This window comes from Lytechinus variegatus, chromosome 11, assembly GCF_018143015.1.
Source record: "Lytechinus variegatus isolate NC3 chromosome 11, Lvar_3.0, whole genome shotgun sequence".
Taxonomy (NCBI): domain Eukaryota; kingdom Metazoa; phylum Echinodermata; class Echinoidea; order Temnopleuroida; family Toxopneustidae; genus Lytechinus; species Lytechinus variegatus.
Window position 1 is genome coordinate 30,247,926 of NC_054750.1, and position 18,164 is coordinate 30,266,089.

An 18,164-nucleotide genomic window follows, 5' to 3' on the forward strand; every position below is an offset into this window, starting at 1 on the left:
AATGAAAATGTGGAATGTGATTAGTTCTTTTTTACGTTATTGGAAAAAAATGCAATGTGTAACTATGGATATCTGTCACAAAACTCCGTGCATAGTTAATTTGAATTTTATGAGAATCCCGATGTTTAATGCATCAGTGAGCACACAATATTCGTAAATTATGCAAATTAGAAGAAAGTTCAAGGCCTTGGCCCCATTCTGTGTCGTATCGAATAGTTATTTTGGTGTGCGTGCCTTTTGAATAATGTTACTCTGAAGCCATGTGCGAAGTTTCATGAAATAACTGTTGGCAGAAGCGACAAAAACCGTCCATGAAACAAACCCTCATTTCATATTTGTTAACATTTTGACTTCGTTTTTCATAGACTTGTGTGCATTATGGGTGCATATGTTTAAGAATGAGTAACGCCTTATTCAAAATGGTGGAACTTTTTCTCAAGGCTATCTTTAGCAATGTTATTTTAATGTTTATGAACCTATGGGCAGAATTCCGTGCGAAAAAAAATGAAATCGATTTGTATATATTTATGGATGAGTGAACATGCATCAAAGTGGGAAAATTGGTATTTTCGATGTCACACACTCATTTGAAAGGGATAATGAAGTGAACATTGGGGCACATTTGGTTTCAAATGTGATTTTTAATTGCTGTTGTTTTTATCATCTATCATTTCTATCACCAAACACTTTCCGATCTTTAAACATTTTCATGGTTGAGCGAGCACATTCAAAAACTTAGGAATTAATACTCTTTATAATAATAATAATGATAATAACGTTTTATTTACCCAGGGTAGCCACTTCAGTTAGGAAACTGCTCTACCAGCGGGTCCTGCACAACATAACATGTTATCATCATGTCACGATACTGCAACAAATAAAAATGAAATAATTTGAAATTGAATTTCCTTTTCTTTTATTAGGGAGCTTGTCAAAAGCTTGTCAAAAGAAAACTAAGAAGTCAAAGGGGAGAAAAGGAAGGGGAAATAGAGAGAAATAAGAAAATAATATTGGGATGGAAAAAGAAGAAGGGTGAAAAAATGGAGGAAATACAGTTGAAAGAGTGGGAAAAAACTCGGAAATTTGAGAGGGGTTCTCCAGATAAGCGATTCCATGTCCCTCGACGTCAATGTCCGATTGTGTTAAAAACGACTGTCATCGATTAATATTAATCTTTTTGTTGTTGTTTGACCAAATGCGTGCGCATCCCGATTTCTGCCTCTGCATCGAAATCAATATTCATGAGAAAGCAGAGTTGAGTTATCGCAGAATTCGTGATCAGGTGGGGGGGGGGGGGGTTAAAAACATTTTCCCCAAAATTCATGACTTGCGTCTTCGGAATGAGAGTACGCATGCGCGTGGACTGGATATTTACGAAATTGTGGTCGTCTATTTGAATATTGTATGCCATGAATGAATCAGCATCCTCAAATTTCCGGTACCTTTCTACCCCCCCCCTATTATGAGAGGCACAATTAAAATTTGTAATGCAAAATGCAGCCAAAACAGAAGAGTGCCCCCCCCCCTTGAAATCGAACCTGATTTTTTCCCCTTGTCATGGATCCGCCCCCGACCTTTAGACATTATGTTGTATAGACCAAATTCTTGGTTGGATTTACATTTACATAGGGCCCGCCCCTCCTATTAGCGGAGCAAAAAAAAGGGGAAGAAAGAAAAAGAGAGGAGAAAAAGAAAGGGGAAACATAAGAGGAGGAAGGCGAGTGAATAAGATGAGGCGAAGACTTAGAAAATAACTTTAAAAATAATTACGCTACTGGGACAACCAATTCAAAGAAATAAACAAATATCAACCTTGGGCGGCCGATCGGGGAAAATATGGGTGAAAAAAGAAATCACCCTCCCCCTATTGGCGGAGGCTGGATCCACCCCTGATTTAGATTTACATTTTATTCACACTATCGATCCCCTCTCGGGGCATGAGTGTACAACATAAAAACATATAACAGACTAAAGTATAACTTCATTTGATTGGTTTAACGTATTACACGTAATGTTCGGAATTAAAGATAAATACCAATTGTGGTAACGATCAGAAAATTAGTTCGATCAGAATCCAATGAATTTTACCAACGAAGTGTTTGTTTGTATAAATGAAAAATATTTGCCAAATAGCCCTGTGAAAGAAAATCGTAAAAGTGCTGAGAAATGAGCGATATAAGCACAGAATTCCATCAAATGTCAGGTATTTTTTTAGGCAATATTAAAACACACTGTACCACGTATGCTTTTATGTTTTAGCGATCATCACAATTATCGATATTGAGCGCCGATTTCATTATTCTACAAAGATAAGTGCAAGCGCGGATCCAGTAGGGGGCCGAGCCGGCCCCGGCCGCGAAATTATTTTTCCCACCATAGTCTGGTCTGTTAGCGTCAAAAATGCCCTACTTGTGGACACGGTGGACAAAAGCATGATTTTTTCTCCAGACCTTTGTTTATGTATAAGAATTAAGAATGGGGTATGCTCCAAAAAATCTGGCTGCAGGAACAGTGAAAAAATGGGTGAAAATGTCAGAATTTAGGAGTTCAGATTTGTCTGATATATAGACTAGCACTAGTGCAAAACTCAATAGCAGTGCATTATTTTGCATTGGATTAGTTCTTGAATTCAGACCCTTTTTGAACAGATCTTCTGTTTGTCCTCGCATCTCAATCTGAATGAAGATGCTAACCAAGCCGAAGGGTGACGGTGGAGGGGGTTGAATGTTGGTGTGTGTGTACATATATTGGTCTTGGGGTAAAGGTGTGCAAGACACATTTTTTGCATGTGTTGGAAATTGTGTTGCCATGGTAACAGTGTATTATTACAAAAATAAGGTAAAAATCTTGCAGTTAGAACCACTGCCTCTGTTTTTAACCGATTCTCATGAAATTTGGCACACACATTGGTCTTGAGGTTAAGATGTCTAAGACACACTTTTTTGTGTCTTTCAGAAATCTTGTTGCCATGGTAACAACATACTATCTGGTGAAAATTGGGGAAAAAACCTTACAATTCAAACTGTTTCATCAGTTTTCAATCAATTTTCATGAAATTTGGCACACACATTGGTATTGAAGTAAAGATGTACAAAGCACTTTTTGTGTGTGTTTCCAAAATTGTGTTGCCATGGGAACAACATATTATATGGCAAAATTTAGGTAAAAACCTTGCAATTTGAACTACTTCATCAGTTTTTTGTTGTTGTTGTTTTGAACCAATTCTCATGAAATAATTATGGCTCACACATTGGCCTTGAGGTAAAGATGTGCAAGAACCTTTTGTCAGAGAGTGCATTGCCTTGGTAACCACATTTAGCCAGAAATATGGGGAAAAATCATTGTGGATCAGTCTAATTCTCAGTTTTCAGCCTGTGCTCATAAAAGTTGACACAAATATTTATTTTGAGTAAAGATTCATATTCAGTATTAAAAGGGAATCAAGCCTTTGTCATAATGTTTTGTGCATGGAAAAGGAGAAAAATAAGAATGGTGAAAGTTTTAAAGAAAGCGGACAAGCAAAATAAAGTTATGGCTGCTTTAAAATTAAGATCCCTAAGGCTACTAGTATGTAGAATTCAAATTGGCAACTGGGTAAGTAAATTATGACAAGGGATGGGGCTGCAAGGACAACTTTCCCATAAGACTAGTAGTTATCAGGATTTTTGGTTTTCTCCTAAATCCCTATTCCATTGGGGCCGTAATATATACCCGGTAGTATGTTTTGTGTCCTCATGAAAGAAAGATATAATTTGAAGTAAAACTCTAAAAAAAGAAATTTTAGCTAATTTATTATTCCAGTACATGGAAGAGTGGTCCTTGCCTTTTTAAATTACTGTGAAATCACATTTGCGGTCAATTTGAAGTCTTCATGGGTATAGTGATTACCAATGTTTATAACTTTAATATGTTCACAACTTTGTTATGGTTTGTCCGATATTGTTCAAACTTTGACCTATAAACTTGTCTGATTTTTCATTTTCCTCTAAAAACATGTGTTTATTTGGGTTTGATTCCCCTTTATAACGTTCATATAATAGCGCAGGGTATTAATCACCTTCAATAATATTTATAGGCTTTTTTTTTGGGGGGGGGCGGAGAAGGTCCTTAAAAACTGACAACATAAAAATATAGAAGGTTAAAGGCCATGACCATGAGGAACTTAAACACTCTTAAAAAAATACCCCTTACATTGTTTATTTGGGGGGGGGGGGCTTTAGAAAATTGCCACATAAAGATTAAAATGAAATTATAACGACTAGGAACTTAACCCCCCCCCCCAAAAAAAAAAAGGGGGAAATCCTTTACACTTCAGCATATTAATTTAAAGCCTCAAACATTCTGCTTTGAAAAAAAAAAGTTTCCGGCGTCCAATTAATCAATGTTTTATTTGAAGAATGAAGCAGGGGCTGTCACAGAAATATACTGAAAAAAATTAAATGAAAGAAAATATAAGGCTAAAATCTATTGTGCACATAGGTATATTTTTGATATCGGTATGTTACTGAGTCATGGATTTGCAAGTGAATTTCTAAAACAAAAGCAGATATTTTTGTATATATTTATATTTCTATAATAATTAGTTGCATGATTAAAGGTACACTTTAAAATATGTCAGAAAAATATACTTAGAGACAGGAAACAGAAGGAGATGGCATGGTGAAGCTCAAAATCAAGAGTGATGTGAAAGTTAAAAAGAAAGAGTAGGAACGGAATATGAATAAAAGACTGAGTAGGAGAATATAAATAAACAATGGTTAATTGGGTACTGTAAACAATTTTTTTATCAAATCAGAATGCATTAAGCTTCAAATGAATGGTCTGAACTGCAAAGGACTCTTCTTACCTTTGAAGGGGGGGGGGGGGGATTTTCTGCTAAAAAGTATTATCAGCCCCCTATTTTTTCGGGGGGGGGGTGTTAAGTTCCTAGTCATAATCATTTAACTGTAATTTTAATGAGGTCATTTTCTAAAGACCCCACCCCCTCAAAAAAAGAGAGTAATGTCTAGCTTTAAAAATGCATTGACCCCTGAGGGACAAAGGTGTAGACTGGTTTGAGCATGGGAAGTAGAGCTAAAAGTGGTATGGGGAGGGGTGCACATCTTGGGGAGGTGGAACTAAGGTTTGGAAAATCAGCTGTTGAAAGTAGAAGGGGTACACATTTTGTTTTGCTTGCCAGTGTTGGAACTCCTCTGCTTCAGCGGAAGGTTTCATATTCACCCAGTGTACCTCCAGCCTATATTCCCTTAAGGGGATGCGTTTTTTAAAGAGTGTTTATCATTTTTATGTTTCTAATGGCCACTGCCTTTAACCTTCTTTGATGTCAGATTTAAAAGACTAATCCTGCCCCTTCCCCCAAACCCAGAAATATTAATGAAGGTGATTAATACCCCCACATTTTAATGCAGAGAAGACATTTAGAATTTAATATGAATCTTTACCCTAAGATGAATATTTCTTCCAATTTTTATGAGCACTGACTAAAAACATGGGAAGAAGTTTGATCCACAATAAGTTTTCCTACATTTCTGGTTATCATAATTATGTGGCTACCCTGGTAATGCACTCTCTGACAAATGCAAAAAAAAAAGGTTTTGCACATCTTTACCCCAAGGCAAATGTGTGAGCCAAATTTCACGAGAATTGGTTCAAAACTGACGAAGTAGTTCAAATTGCAAGTTTTTTACCTAAATTTTGCCATATGATAATTTGTTACCATGACAACACAGTTTCTGAAACACACACAAAAAGTGCTTTGTACATCTTTACTTCAATACCAATGTGTGTGCCGAATTTCATTAGAATTGATTGAAAACTGATGAAGCAGTTTTAATTGTAAGATTTTTTTCCAATTTTCACCATATAATATGTTGTTACCATGGCAACAAGATTTCTGAAAGACACAAAAAAGTGTGTCTTAGACATCTTCACCTCAAGACCAATGTGTGTGCCAAATTTCATGAGAATCGGTTAAAAACAGAGGAAGTGGTTCTAACTGCAAGATTTTTACCTTATTTTTGCAATAATACACTGTTACCATGGCAACACAATTTCCAACACATGCAAAAAATGTGTCTTGCACACCTTTACCCCAAGACCAAAATATGTACACACACACCAACATTCAACCCCCTCCACCGTCACCCTTCGGCTTGGTTAGCATCTTCATTCAGATTGAGATGTGAGGACAAACAGAAGATCTGTTCAAAAAGGGTCTGAATTCAAGAACTAATCCAATGCAAAATAATGCACTGCTATTGAGTTTTGCACTAGCGCTAGTCTATATACCAGACAAATCTGAACTCCTAAATTCTGACATTTTCACCCATTTTTTCACTGTTCCTGCAGCCAGATTTTTTGGAGCATACCCCATTCTTAATTCTTATACATAAACAAAGGTCTGGAGAAAAAATCACGCTTTTGTCCACCGTGTCCACATAATTCCGCTAACTGACCAGACTACCATATTTCTGGACCAAAATACGAACTCATTTGCATACAGCCAATCAGAGACGATTGTTTTTTCCTCTCGATTTTTCGTCTTCGGAGTACGCATGCGCATGGACTTAAGTTTTTTATTTTGGGCATCGACGAGCTATTTCAGAAATCAACTTGAAGTTGAATAGATCTTCTTTCTGGACAAAATGTCCAACATTGTGTTGTGCTCGCATTCGACAGAGGCAGAGCCAGATCCTGAACAAGTACGCTGGTTAGAGGTAAGTTCATATTTGTGATAAGATACCGTCTAAAGAAACAAGTTAAGGACTTAGTCGTAGAACCTACCTCGACTCGAGCGAAGTTCGTGCAGGCTCGCTCCACTCCACTACACTAGGGCTACGCCTAGGTGGAGCCAGGGATATGGAACAACCCTGGTGGAGCGAAGTGCAGCGGTAGTGAAGCGTGGCGTGGAGCCTGTATGTTGCACGAACTTCGCTCGAGGTAGTTATAGGCCTACTATTACTAGTTTATTGAATATAGACCCCACTCATTCAATGAACAAGGTTATATATAACCTTGTTCTCATTTACATCTCCATGTGTGGCAAAATGAGGGTGGCAATGTTTGGCTTATTTTCTATTTTTCTATCTATGATTATGACTATGATGAGACAAATGCTTGATTATTTCACACTGTCAGTTTTCATTAGGCCCTACACTGCAGCTATCATATACATGTACCTTGGCTCTTATGTAAATTTAGTTCTTTAAAATATTTTTTCTTAAAAACAGAGATTGAAAAATGAAATTTTCTTGCCATATTACTTTCCACCAATAGAGGGCGTACACAAAAATATGCCCAAAATTCAAGTCTTTGAGTGCTCTGGTGAATACAAAAATTATTCCCAAGTTACTAATGATAAATCAATTGCAACTATGTAAGGAAATTAGTAATTTTGGTCACAAAAGTGATATTTTAATGATTTTTTAAGTGTGTGGTATGTACAGCATTGGCATGCCATAGACATAGTCCTACCTGTAGATTCCCTACAGGCAGGATGGTTGCAGTGAACAAGTGAGTCCCTAGTCCTAGACTAGTCTTACGTATGCAATTGTTCTTGACAATGAATGCGAATCGCGTGTGAAACTTTTTTCCTGCTGCTTTTTGCACACACGCTGACAGCTGTTTCTGTTTCGAGGAGTTTTTGTCTCACCTGCGTAGCAGAGTGAGACTGTAGGCGCCGCTTTTCCGACGGCGGCGGCGTCAACATCAAATCTTAACCTGAGGTTAAGTTTTTGAAATGACATCATAACTTAAAAATTATATGGACCTAGTTCATGAAACGTGGCCATAAGGTTAATCAAGTATTACTGAACATCCTATTAGAGTTTCATGTCACATGACCAAGGTCAAAGGTCATTTAGGGTCAATGAACTTAGACCATGTTGGAGGAATCAACATCGAAATCTTAACCTGAGGTTAAGTTTTTGAAATGTCTTAACTTAGAAAACATATGGACCTAGTTCATGAAACTTGGACATAAGGTTAATCAAGTATCACTAAACTTCCTGCGTGAGTTTTATGTCACATGACCCAGGTCAAAGGTCATTTAGGGTCAATTAACTTTTGCCGAATTTGGGGGTATCTATTGAATTCCCGTCAGAACTTTGAAAGTTTATGGATCTGATTCATGAAACATGGACATAATAGTAATCAAGCATCATTGAACATTTTGTGCAAGTTTCAGGTCTCATGATTAAGGTCAAAGGTCATTTAGGGTCAATGAACTTTGGCCGATTTGGGGGTATCTGTTGAATTACCATCATAACTTTAAAAATTTATTGGTCTAGTTCGTTAAACTTGGACATTAGAGTTAAGTATCACTGAACATCCTGTGCGCATTTCAGGTCACGTGACCAAGGTCAAAGGTCAATTAACTTTGGGCCGAATTGGGTGTAACTGTTGATTACCATCATAACTTTGAAAGTTTATGGATCTGATTCATGAATCTTCGACATAAGAGTAATCAAGTATCACTGAACATCCTGTGCGAGTTTCAAGTCACATGATCAAGGTCAAAGGTCATGTAAGGCCAATGAACTTTGGCCATGTTGGGTTTTTTTTGTTGAATAACCATCATATCTCTGTAAGTTTATTGGTCTAGTTCATAAAAAGTGGACATAAGAGTAACCATGTATCACTGAACATCTTGTGCGAGTTAGAGTAGTTTTCAAAGTCAGCACTGCTGCTATATTGAACCGCGTGATGCAGGTGAGACGGCCAGCGGCATTCCACTTGTTAATTTTAATTTCTCCTCGGCCTCGTACACAGACGGCTCGCTATCGTGCAGCCACCATTAACTTGTTACGAGGTTACAATGCAAAAGCTTCCAGATGGGGCTCCTCGATTTTAGTCTTTACAAAAGAATACCAGTTATTCCGTTTTGGCCTGAAATGCACCAAAATTGAATTAAACAGGTTTATCATGGTGATAAAATTTGAAATTATTGTCAGAATGTTATTCCTCGACTTGAATAACTTCAGTAAAAATAGCTTTATTAATTTCAACTTTCTTGGATCAAATTGTCAATGTTTACCCATGCCATGCTTATTGCAGTTTAGATAGGCCTAATTATGGAAACATGCTAATAAAAAAAGGCCTGAGGTTACCACTGTGGTAACCAAGCTAAAATGTCTTTAATAACCATTTAGAACACAAATCAATAGAAACAAACCTTGTACCTATGATCATTTGTAGGTCATAGAATTATGAATTATATTTGATGTCTTTGGAAGGCTGTCCAGAGGTTACAAAATGTGTGACCAAATTATTTTAATGACTAAAGTCTAATTTATATATGCTGGCAACCTGTCATACTTAGTTAATTTCAAGAATCAAGTTTGCACATGTTCCAGGTGTATAATTATTTTAGCCCTTTTCAAATTTCAAATGTCAAGATATTACAATTTGTTCATGCATATTTTACACTCATTTCAGACTGAATTTCGCTGCCAACATAAAGCCAAACCAAGAACAGCAACAGCTGATCAACGCAGGGGGTCAAAGAACACATCTTGTCCAGCGGGCCTGATTATTGTTGTGAAAGTCAGCACCTTTGAAAGGTCAGACGGGAGAGTAAGGAAGTGCGGGTAATTTAATTTTGCATCCATTTTGTACAGGGTATACTGTTTGAAAAATTTTGCACCATATTCTATTTTACTGCTGGTCAAGTAAGTCCATTGTTTGACCTGGATAAAATTTCAACATAATTCATTTCTGTTGTAACAACAGTAAGTATCGAAAAAAGATCAAAGGAAAAAAAGGGAAATAAGAATAATTTGCATGGATAAAAATTGCAATTTTGCTCGTAGGCTAATATGTTATTTGGATTTGAATTCATGGAGATATGAGGTCATGTTTAATTGTACATACTGCATGAGTTTCAAGTCACATAACCAACATCAAAGGTCATTTAGGGTCAATAAACTTTGGCTTAGTTGGGGGTATCTGTTGAATTACCATCTTTAAAAGTTTATGGATCCGATTCATGAAACTGGGACATAAGAGCAATCAGGGCTCCGTAACACAAAGGTTTGCGATGAATTGCAAATATGAAAGAGCCACTCTGATTGGCTCTCTGTCATTTTAAACAGAGTGCGCATGCAACGATGATCTTGATTGGTCATTGGTATTTAGGGATTGATTGCAAACCTTTGTGTTACGGAGCCCAGGTATCACTAAAGATCCGGTGTGAGTTTTAGGTCACATTTTAAGGTCATTTAATCAATTTAAGGTCATTTAATTGAACTGTGGCCAGTTTGGAAGCTATTAGATTGCTGTCGTAACTTTCAAAGTTTATATAGTTTATAAAATGTGGATATAGGGTTATCAAGTATCACTGACAATTCTTGGGTCGCATGTTCAATTGCCATCTATTGTCAATGAACATAGTAATTGTGTTTTTTGTGAATAATTATTTTATAGTAGTTTTCAAAATAATCACTGCTACTATATATACATGTAAAATGGCGTGATGCAGGTGAGACTGCCAGAGGCACTCCACTTGTTTCTAGATTCGCTGACTAGACTATACTGCATCATCATCACAATCATGTTATCACATGTTCATCCATCCTAGCTAGTAAATTAATTTGGCAAAGAATAAATACAGTTGAACAAATATTAGAATAGGCATGGTACATGTATATACTGTATAAACAATTCTTACAAAGCCAATGATATGCAGGCAGAGAGGACAAGACAGTTGTTTTAGTAGATGATTTTATTTATAGAGAATTAGCAAATGAAAAGACTTTTTTTATAAAAAAAAATATTGTCAAGCTGGTTCTTGCGAATCTTGTCACATAGCTTTTGCACATATTTTTTAGGGCTCAACTTAGCCCAAGGTTTGGGCAATTTGAGACATTTGACTCTTTTTTTTTCAAAGATGACGATGCCTTCATTGTGAGGGGTAGAAAAAGTTACATATTGGAAAAAATAATGTTTCCAAATAAATGAATTTTACGGCAAGTTACTTATTGGTCATATTGGTCCTAAGTTACCTAACATGCAAAAGGCAAAACAATTGTTCACTCTCTCCTTCCCCTACCTGACATCAAAATACAGCCCCAGTTTGATTGTATCCAGGGGATGTGACACTTATTCTTGTTGTGAATTTTGTTTCTACATTTTCTCTATTTTCTCAACATGTGGCACTGATATAAATTGTCTTTTTTCATTTCAGGTTATATTGTCGAAGCATTGGAGGCAAAGCATGAGGAAATCATAAATGATGAAACCTTGGAGACATAATGCAAATGTACATAAGCATTTGGAGGACATCTATGCCAGAAAGATGACTGGGGCTGTGTGTTACCGAGCTGACCTGAACATTCGTAACAACACAAAAACCTTCGCAGAATGTGCCATGCGCATAATGAAGGATCAGATCCTTGAGAGGACCAGCTGGTCGTCTTCATTGTCACAAGGGTGGAGATGTATTATGAAAGACGTCTTATCGATGTCTGCAATAACAGACTGGACAGGGTGCTCTAGTCGCGATTTCTGCCAAGTATTTTTAGTGAGACGGCTGATACACAAAAATACAAGGTAGATACTGCTCTCGGTGTCTGGGATTGCAGGAAAGGAATGGCAGGTAAGACTGAATTTCATTTTTGTCATTTTCATTTCATTTCATTTCATTTATTGATTCCACTTTTAAAACAAATATCATAATATACGTAACAAATGTGGTCATAAACATAATGTATCAATGATAAAATTAAGTATCTAACATAAGGTTTTTTTATGCATATGGTACACCACTGTAAACCCCAAAATGTTTGTGTGTCGAGATTTGACAGTACAATGTAAATGTCTTTACCTTAATCCGATTGGGAAGGGGGCATTATGGCCGCCCCTGTTGATTTTTTTACAATATATCTACAGATTGATCAGATACAGATGGGGGGGGGGCATAATAGCCTCAATGGACTCCAGTCCAATAGGGTTAGGGTTTATTAAAAATGTATTTGAGTTAACAGTACTTTAATGAGAGCTTTAAACTATATGAATTAAGCTTTAACTAACCCAATCTGGACTTGGGGCATCTAATGCATCAAAGACCTTAATTCCTCAACACTTGCATGATTTATCTTCGGACTGCTAGGCATGTTTGTGCGTTGCTCTATAAGATTATCTGTGAAAGCTTACACATCATTTGAGACCAATTCGCAACAACCGGTATACAACAAGAAAAATCTATTGAATCTGTGATCTTTTGTGCTGTTATTTTTCAGTTTATTCTTATACACTATTCTGTTACTTTTTAGCCTTTTTAATGTTTAGGTTTTGCTTGATTATGAGTAAAACAAAGCGTTGGCATTAATACTTAAAATTGTAGAATTTGTAACTTTGAATACCCGGTATTGTCATGTTGTCGCTAGTTAGTGCAGTTGACTCTCCTAAGAAAAAAATCCTTGCGACCAAATAAATTATTTATATCGAAATATTGTTATACATAAATCAGGGTTGCAAAACTTATGCAAACAAAATTTGAAATTTAAGATCAGAAGAATTACTTTGTTTATATAGTGGGAGTTATATCAGTGTTCTTTGTAATGAGAGTAGGCCTACACTGTAATTGGTAAATAAAACATGCGCGAGCTTAATTAAGGAATGGGTTGGGGCAGTATTTTGCAGCAAGGAACCAAAGCCCTGGTGGAAACTTTACATGAATTAGAGTCATCCTCTCAATCACATAAATATGAACTGATGGGTCTCCATAGCTCTGCATGAGTCTCATCTGATATTATATATGTCTACTTCATGGCATTCTTTCTCTCTGTCTCTACAGGTAGCCCATGTACATGTAAACATCAATACCTACATGTAGTTGTCAAGAAGTTCAACATCCATTGCTGCTGGAACTTCATTTCTGCCAATGATGTACCAGTGAGGAAACTGTTGTACTTAACATACAAGGTGGCCACAGGCTGTGCAAATGCCCCAGAAGAATGGTTTATCTCTTTGAACCATCAAAGTGGACCAAAACAAGCAGAAACCAACTTGATAATGGAGTCCATAAGCAATACAACTTATGAAAATGATGGTATTGATGAACACAGCATGGACTCGATGAACGATGGGGAAAACAGAAATGAAGGAGCTGTCTGCACAGATGTTGAGATTTCAGACAATGGACACGATGAGATTTCAGACAATGGACACGATGCTGTTACGAATCCATGGCTAGCAAGTTTACACTTGCAATGCTCTCTTCAAAACCAATTTGATACACGCGGTTGCACATCAAAATGAAGTGCTGAGAACGGAAGTGACCCAATACTCAATGAGCTAAACAAGGGATTTCTTGCTTTACAGCAAAGCTACATAGGAGACTAAGAATTCCTTGGAGGACCAGTACATAAATTCACCAAGAAACTTCTGAAACTAAATTCTGGAACAAATACTGGGTTAGCTTCCATGCTTGAACCCCCATTCCACAGAGAACAAGACCGCTGTAAGACCTCAACAATCTAATGTCTTTCAGTGGTCTTTCAATGGTCTCCATTCTGTGGAATGTGGGCCTTACTCTCGGGTGGCAGGTGCTCTTGGCAAGAAAAAAAATCTCTAGTCCGTATGCAGACGATTGGTGTTCAGCCAACTGCATGATCTAGGAGAAAGATGGTTGGTGGTGGCAGACCGTCAAAGGATTGTTTGAAAACCAGGAAAGAAACTGCCGTTCAGTTCTCAGCGTATTCCTAGACGCAAAGCATAACATTAGTGAATGTGTTAAAAAATAATCAATCTCTTGGTAAAGCACATTCTACAAAGTAATGGCCGAGCTCTATTGAAATAACTACCCTTGGTGATATTTTCCTTTCATGACTTCTAAGAATGTTTCTGTTTTTAATTGTTAGAGAATTGTTTAAGAATGAATTGGCAAGTACATACTGTACATGTACATGTTTGTCATGTCATTATGATGAAGTCTTGGACACCCCCCCCCCCCCTTTCATCTAACATGCAGTTTTATTAAATACTTATTAAAGTGTCAAGTCTCGAGATGTACTTCACTTTTATATGCTATTTATGATACAAATATTGTTTTTTATTTGAGTTTGATATTTACTCTTGCGTGTTAGTATACGGTAATAATTGACATGCTTGGTAACAGCGGAAATACTTTTTTTACCCATACCTACTTTTTTATGAGAATGCCAAAGAACAATATTTCAAAGTGTGGCATGAAATCTGGTAGTCATGGAGAAGAGATTAAGAACAGGTTCTTTTGTTTGGCATAATGTCATTTTGTCTCTCAGCTGCATGGCTGAAATGTATTAAAGCCATTTTGCATCTATTCAATATTTCCCATGTTTCAAAGCACTGCACTTGTATAAGATATAATCATAGAAAAAAGTTATAAAAAATGTTCACAATCTTAATTGAAATCAAATATGCATGGATTATTGCTGGATAAGAGAGCAATAATCAAACTCGGATTTCCAAACCGTAGATGATTTATGAAACTTCAGACATATTGCAGGTTTTTCAGCTTTTGACTTGTGATCTTACCCGACATACGTGTATAGGCCTGGTCACACCGCCCGAGCGTTGTTGGAGCGGTTGTTGAGCGGTAGGGGGAGAGGGTCGAATTTCGCTCACAAAATTGGGGAAAAAATTGAAAACAAAAAAAGAAAACAATCGAAATCGAAAATGGTGAACGGTAGCGAGCAGTGATGATTTTTTTCTCTCCGCTCCACGACCGCTCCAACAACGCTCGGGCGGTGTGACCAGGCCTTTAGAGCCAGATCAATATAGTTGAACAAAATGAGATTTCAAAACTTTTTTTAGAAGTTTATTTCAGTAAGGTGATTCAGAGAAATTAAAGTAATTTTGGAACACAGCATGCATGTTGTATTGTCCAGGTAGCGGTAAATTTTTAACATTGAGAAACCAAGTTGCCCATTTGAGATTTGTATACATGTCGTGTTCTTATTTTTCAAAGTGCCCTTTAATACATGTACTTCTCATTCCTTGTCGAAATTTCCTTCAAACTTTCATGCTCATTTTTATCTTTTTATTCTCCCTTCACATAAATCTCATTATTACTAAAGTATGATCCCTGAATAAATGGTAAGCGGATTTAGGGACACTTGTAAAATTTACTAATGCACATACTTTAATTTTAAAACTCAAAATTTAAAATTCAATCTTATCTTTAATGTCATTCTTTCAATAAAATTCAAAATTATCTATGAACAGTTTTTGTATTTTATGGACTAGCTACAACAGTTTAGGAAACATTTGCTACATTGAAGTTAAGGCATAGTGGCATACACGTCTGTTTTATTTCATGTGACAGTAGACACCAAAGTAATTTAGAGCTTAAATCTAATGTATATATAGTTCAGTGGTGGTATTTGATTTTCAAATGATATTCAAATATTTTTGCCAAAAATCTATATGCATGTATGTTACAAGCTTATATCAGCAGTTTAGGAAAATATTAAAAAAAACTATAGACTGCTTTTGCCCACAAAAATTAGTATTAAAATTTGTTGAAATAATAATGAAATTTTTAAATAGATTAATTCATCTTTTATATCCTCCAAATGTGGAAAAAAGTTCATTTAAACATGTTAGTATATGGCAGGCAATGAATGGTGACATAAGTGACTAGATATATCATTACCCAAGAATAGCCCAATCAGTGAACAGCATCGCACATAATGGTCAATTTTGAATTCGATTAAAATTCAAGGACACTCCAAATTTTGTCTTGATGTTTAGCTGATTATAAACATACATTTCTCAAACCAGCAGTTAAGATTTTAAGCACCCTCTATCCCACTACTGAAATCCTCTTTGAATACTTATGATTTTTTCTCGAACTATTTTATCTTAGCATTTTCACATGTCACACTTGTTCACAAATATTTATGGGTGGATCATGGATGCCACAAAATTGTAACGAATAATAATTATTATGTTGAGAATTTTTGGACCTGCAGAGTTTGATTTTTTTAAAAAGGATTCTGACTAAATATCATGTAATGTTATCAAGTTGAGGAATTCAACTAAACTATGGGAAGTAACATTTTTGTTTATGTAGATATATATATTCTAAATTCATGGACAAAAGAGGTTTGTTGGTCCTAGTTGAAACCCAGTTGGGAAATGCTTTAGCGATAGTAAAAATTGGTATAGTGTCCTAATATTTCTATCTACCAGTCTATATGATGGAAATATTATATGTGGTCTTGTGTTAAGTATTTATATTCATGTGCAGGTTTTGATAAGTAACTGAGCTGGAAACTGCTTTAGTATTTTGTTTAAGAGTGAAACACTAGTGGACTTTGGTTTAATCGTCTTCATGAGAGGATAAGTTTATACAATTAAAGTTTTTGTTTCTTAAACGTGCGAAATATAGTTTACATTAAATCATTAAATGCAAGAGTGCACACTATTGGTCAGCTGATTACTGACTGGCTTACAAATGATTCAATGCATAAATTGTGCAATTATATGCTCATTTTCTCTTTCATGATGATGATGATAGCGGTGATGATAATGCTGACGAAATTGATGCTGATGATTCTTCTAGTGATGAGGAATTATTATTATGATAATCGTGATGATGTACTATATGTTAAAGTTGATGTTCTTTGTTAATGTTGATTTTGATGGTTTTATGTCGATAGCTGTATTGATGATTGTGATGATGGTGCTAATTATGATGGTAAAGGAAAAGACCACCCCAATAAAAAGTTGATTTGAATAAAAGGAGAAAAATCCAACAAGCAGAACAACGAAAATTTCATCATCACAATCGGATGTAAAATAAAAAAAAGGTTATGACATTTTAAAGTTTCGCTTATTTTCGCATAACAGTTATACTGTATGTGCATGCTGGTCAGTATGCCGATGAGCTGATTGATGACTTCAATCACTCACTATTTGTTTTGTATTTTATTATATGAAAAAATCTAATTTTCTTGTCATTGTCATGTGAAGCAAATTGTAATTCTCCCTGAACATGTGGAATGACCATCATGATTAAGTTAAGTTGATACTTGTCAAATCTGTAAAAATTGAAATATTGTATGTAATTTAAATAAAAAAAAACACCCCAAAATAGTGAGTGAGGGACATCATCAACTCTCTTATTTGCATAATGAGTTGTGCATATAACTGTTCTGTTAAAAAAAATAAGCGAAATTAGGAATGTCATAACTTTCTTATTTTACATCCGATTTTCAGCGATGAAATTTTCAGCATTTTGCTTGTTTGATTTTGCTCTATCAGTTACAATAAACAATATTCTGGGGTGGACTTGACCTTCAAGATGCTGGTGCTTCTACATTATATTACTTTGATGAATGATGTGGATTATAATGATGACTACATGTATATGATGATTTTAATGATCTTTAGAATATCATTGTCAGATGAATTATCAGTCATCTTCGTAATCACAATCGATGACTACCACTACCATCACTTAAACGTCAATGTCTTATGAATTGTCAAATCCAAAAACACCAATGGCATACTGATAATTTTGTAATAACCTATGGAGCTTTAAAGAACGTAACTAAAAATCACTCCTAAATTAAACAGGGAAGAGTGGGATAAATAAGGCCACCTTTTTGTATAATTCCAATTATATCTTTTTAATGTAAAGCAGTAGATATGTTAGATGTCTATGACTAGATCTAGAGTAGACCGACATTATTCATTAGATGTGTTAAATCAATTGGTTTGAAACGATAACTAAACATTTAGTAACAATTATATTGTTGCAATTTAGTTATTTACCAAAACTCCCCCATTTTATTATAGATTAATTAATCCCATCCAATATTATGGGGGGAAATATTGGATTGTATTTTCTACTGTCAGTTATATTATTGTGTATCTACGTGTTTTTATTGGTAGTGGACACATACTTTATCCTATTCAAGACAGTGTTGCGATGTCTACACCACATGCATTTTAAAGTTTCAACAGATGTAACCATAGAATTTTAATTATGTATTAGCCTCATATACCCCATTGGACATGTTGAGTTCACAGGCATCCAGTCAGAAAAAAGGGAAAGTGGTGAAATTTACTACAGTTATGGCATGCACATGACAATAATACTTTATACAAGTTAACTATGATTGACACGTGCATTCCACTGGACCTTTGGCTCTGCTGAAAATCTGTGCTAAGGAACT

General features: G+C 35.7%; 1 protein-coding gene and 1 long non-coding RNA gene across 7 annotated transcripts; one reads left to right on the forward strand and one right to left on the reverse strand.

Moving 5' to 3' along the window:
* The first annotated feature begins 6,577 nt into the window (after positions 1 to 6,577).
* Positions 6,578 to 13,471, forward strand: LOC121424444. 6 transcript variants are annotated; one of them, XR_005971380.1, is made up of 3 exons: positions 6,578 to 6,716; positions 9,436 to 9,581; positions 12,794 to 13,471. XR_005971380.1 is itself a non-coding variant. In XM_041620132.1 (3 exons), exons 1-3 carry the CDS (start codon positions 6,645 to 6,647, stop codon positions 12,795 to 12,797), a joined length of 228 nt encoding a protein of 75 aa, XP_041476066.1. In that variant the 5' UTR covers positions 6,578 to 6,644; the 3' UTR covers positions 12,798 to 13,471. The 6 variants fall into 6 exon arrangements, 5 of the variants coding, with proteins under 5 accessions (XP_041476066.1, XP_041476063.1, XP_041476064.1 ...); XM_041620132.1 differs by having other exon boundaries at positions 9,436 to 9,587; XM_041620129.1 differs by lacking the exon at positions 12,794 to 13,471 and adding an exon at positions 11,183 to 11,252 and having other exon boundaries at positions 9,436 to 9,587.
* Positions 13,472 to 14,427: 956 nt separating this feature from the next.
* LOC121424056 lies at positions 14,428 to 14,820 on the reverse strand. Its single transcript, XR_005971332.1, has 2 exons — positions 14,734 to 14,820; positions 14,428 to 14,509 (listed from the first exon to the last, which is right to left on the reverse strand). It is a non-coding gene; the product is annotated as an uncharacterized LOC121424056 (long non-coding RNA).
* Between the last annotated feature and the right edge of the window lie 3,344 nt (positions 14,821 to 18,164).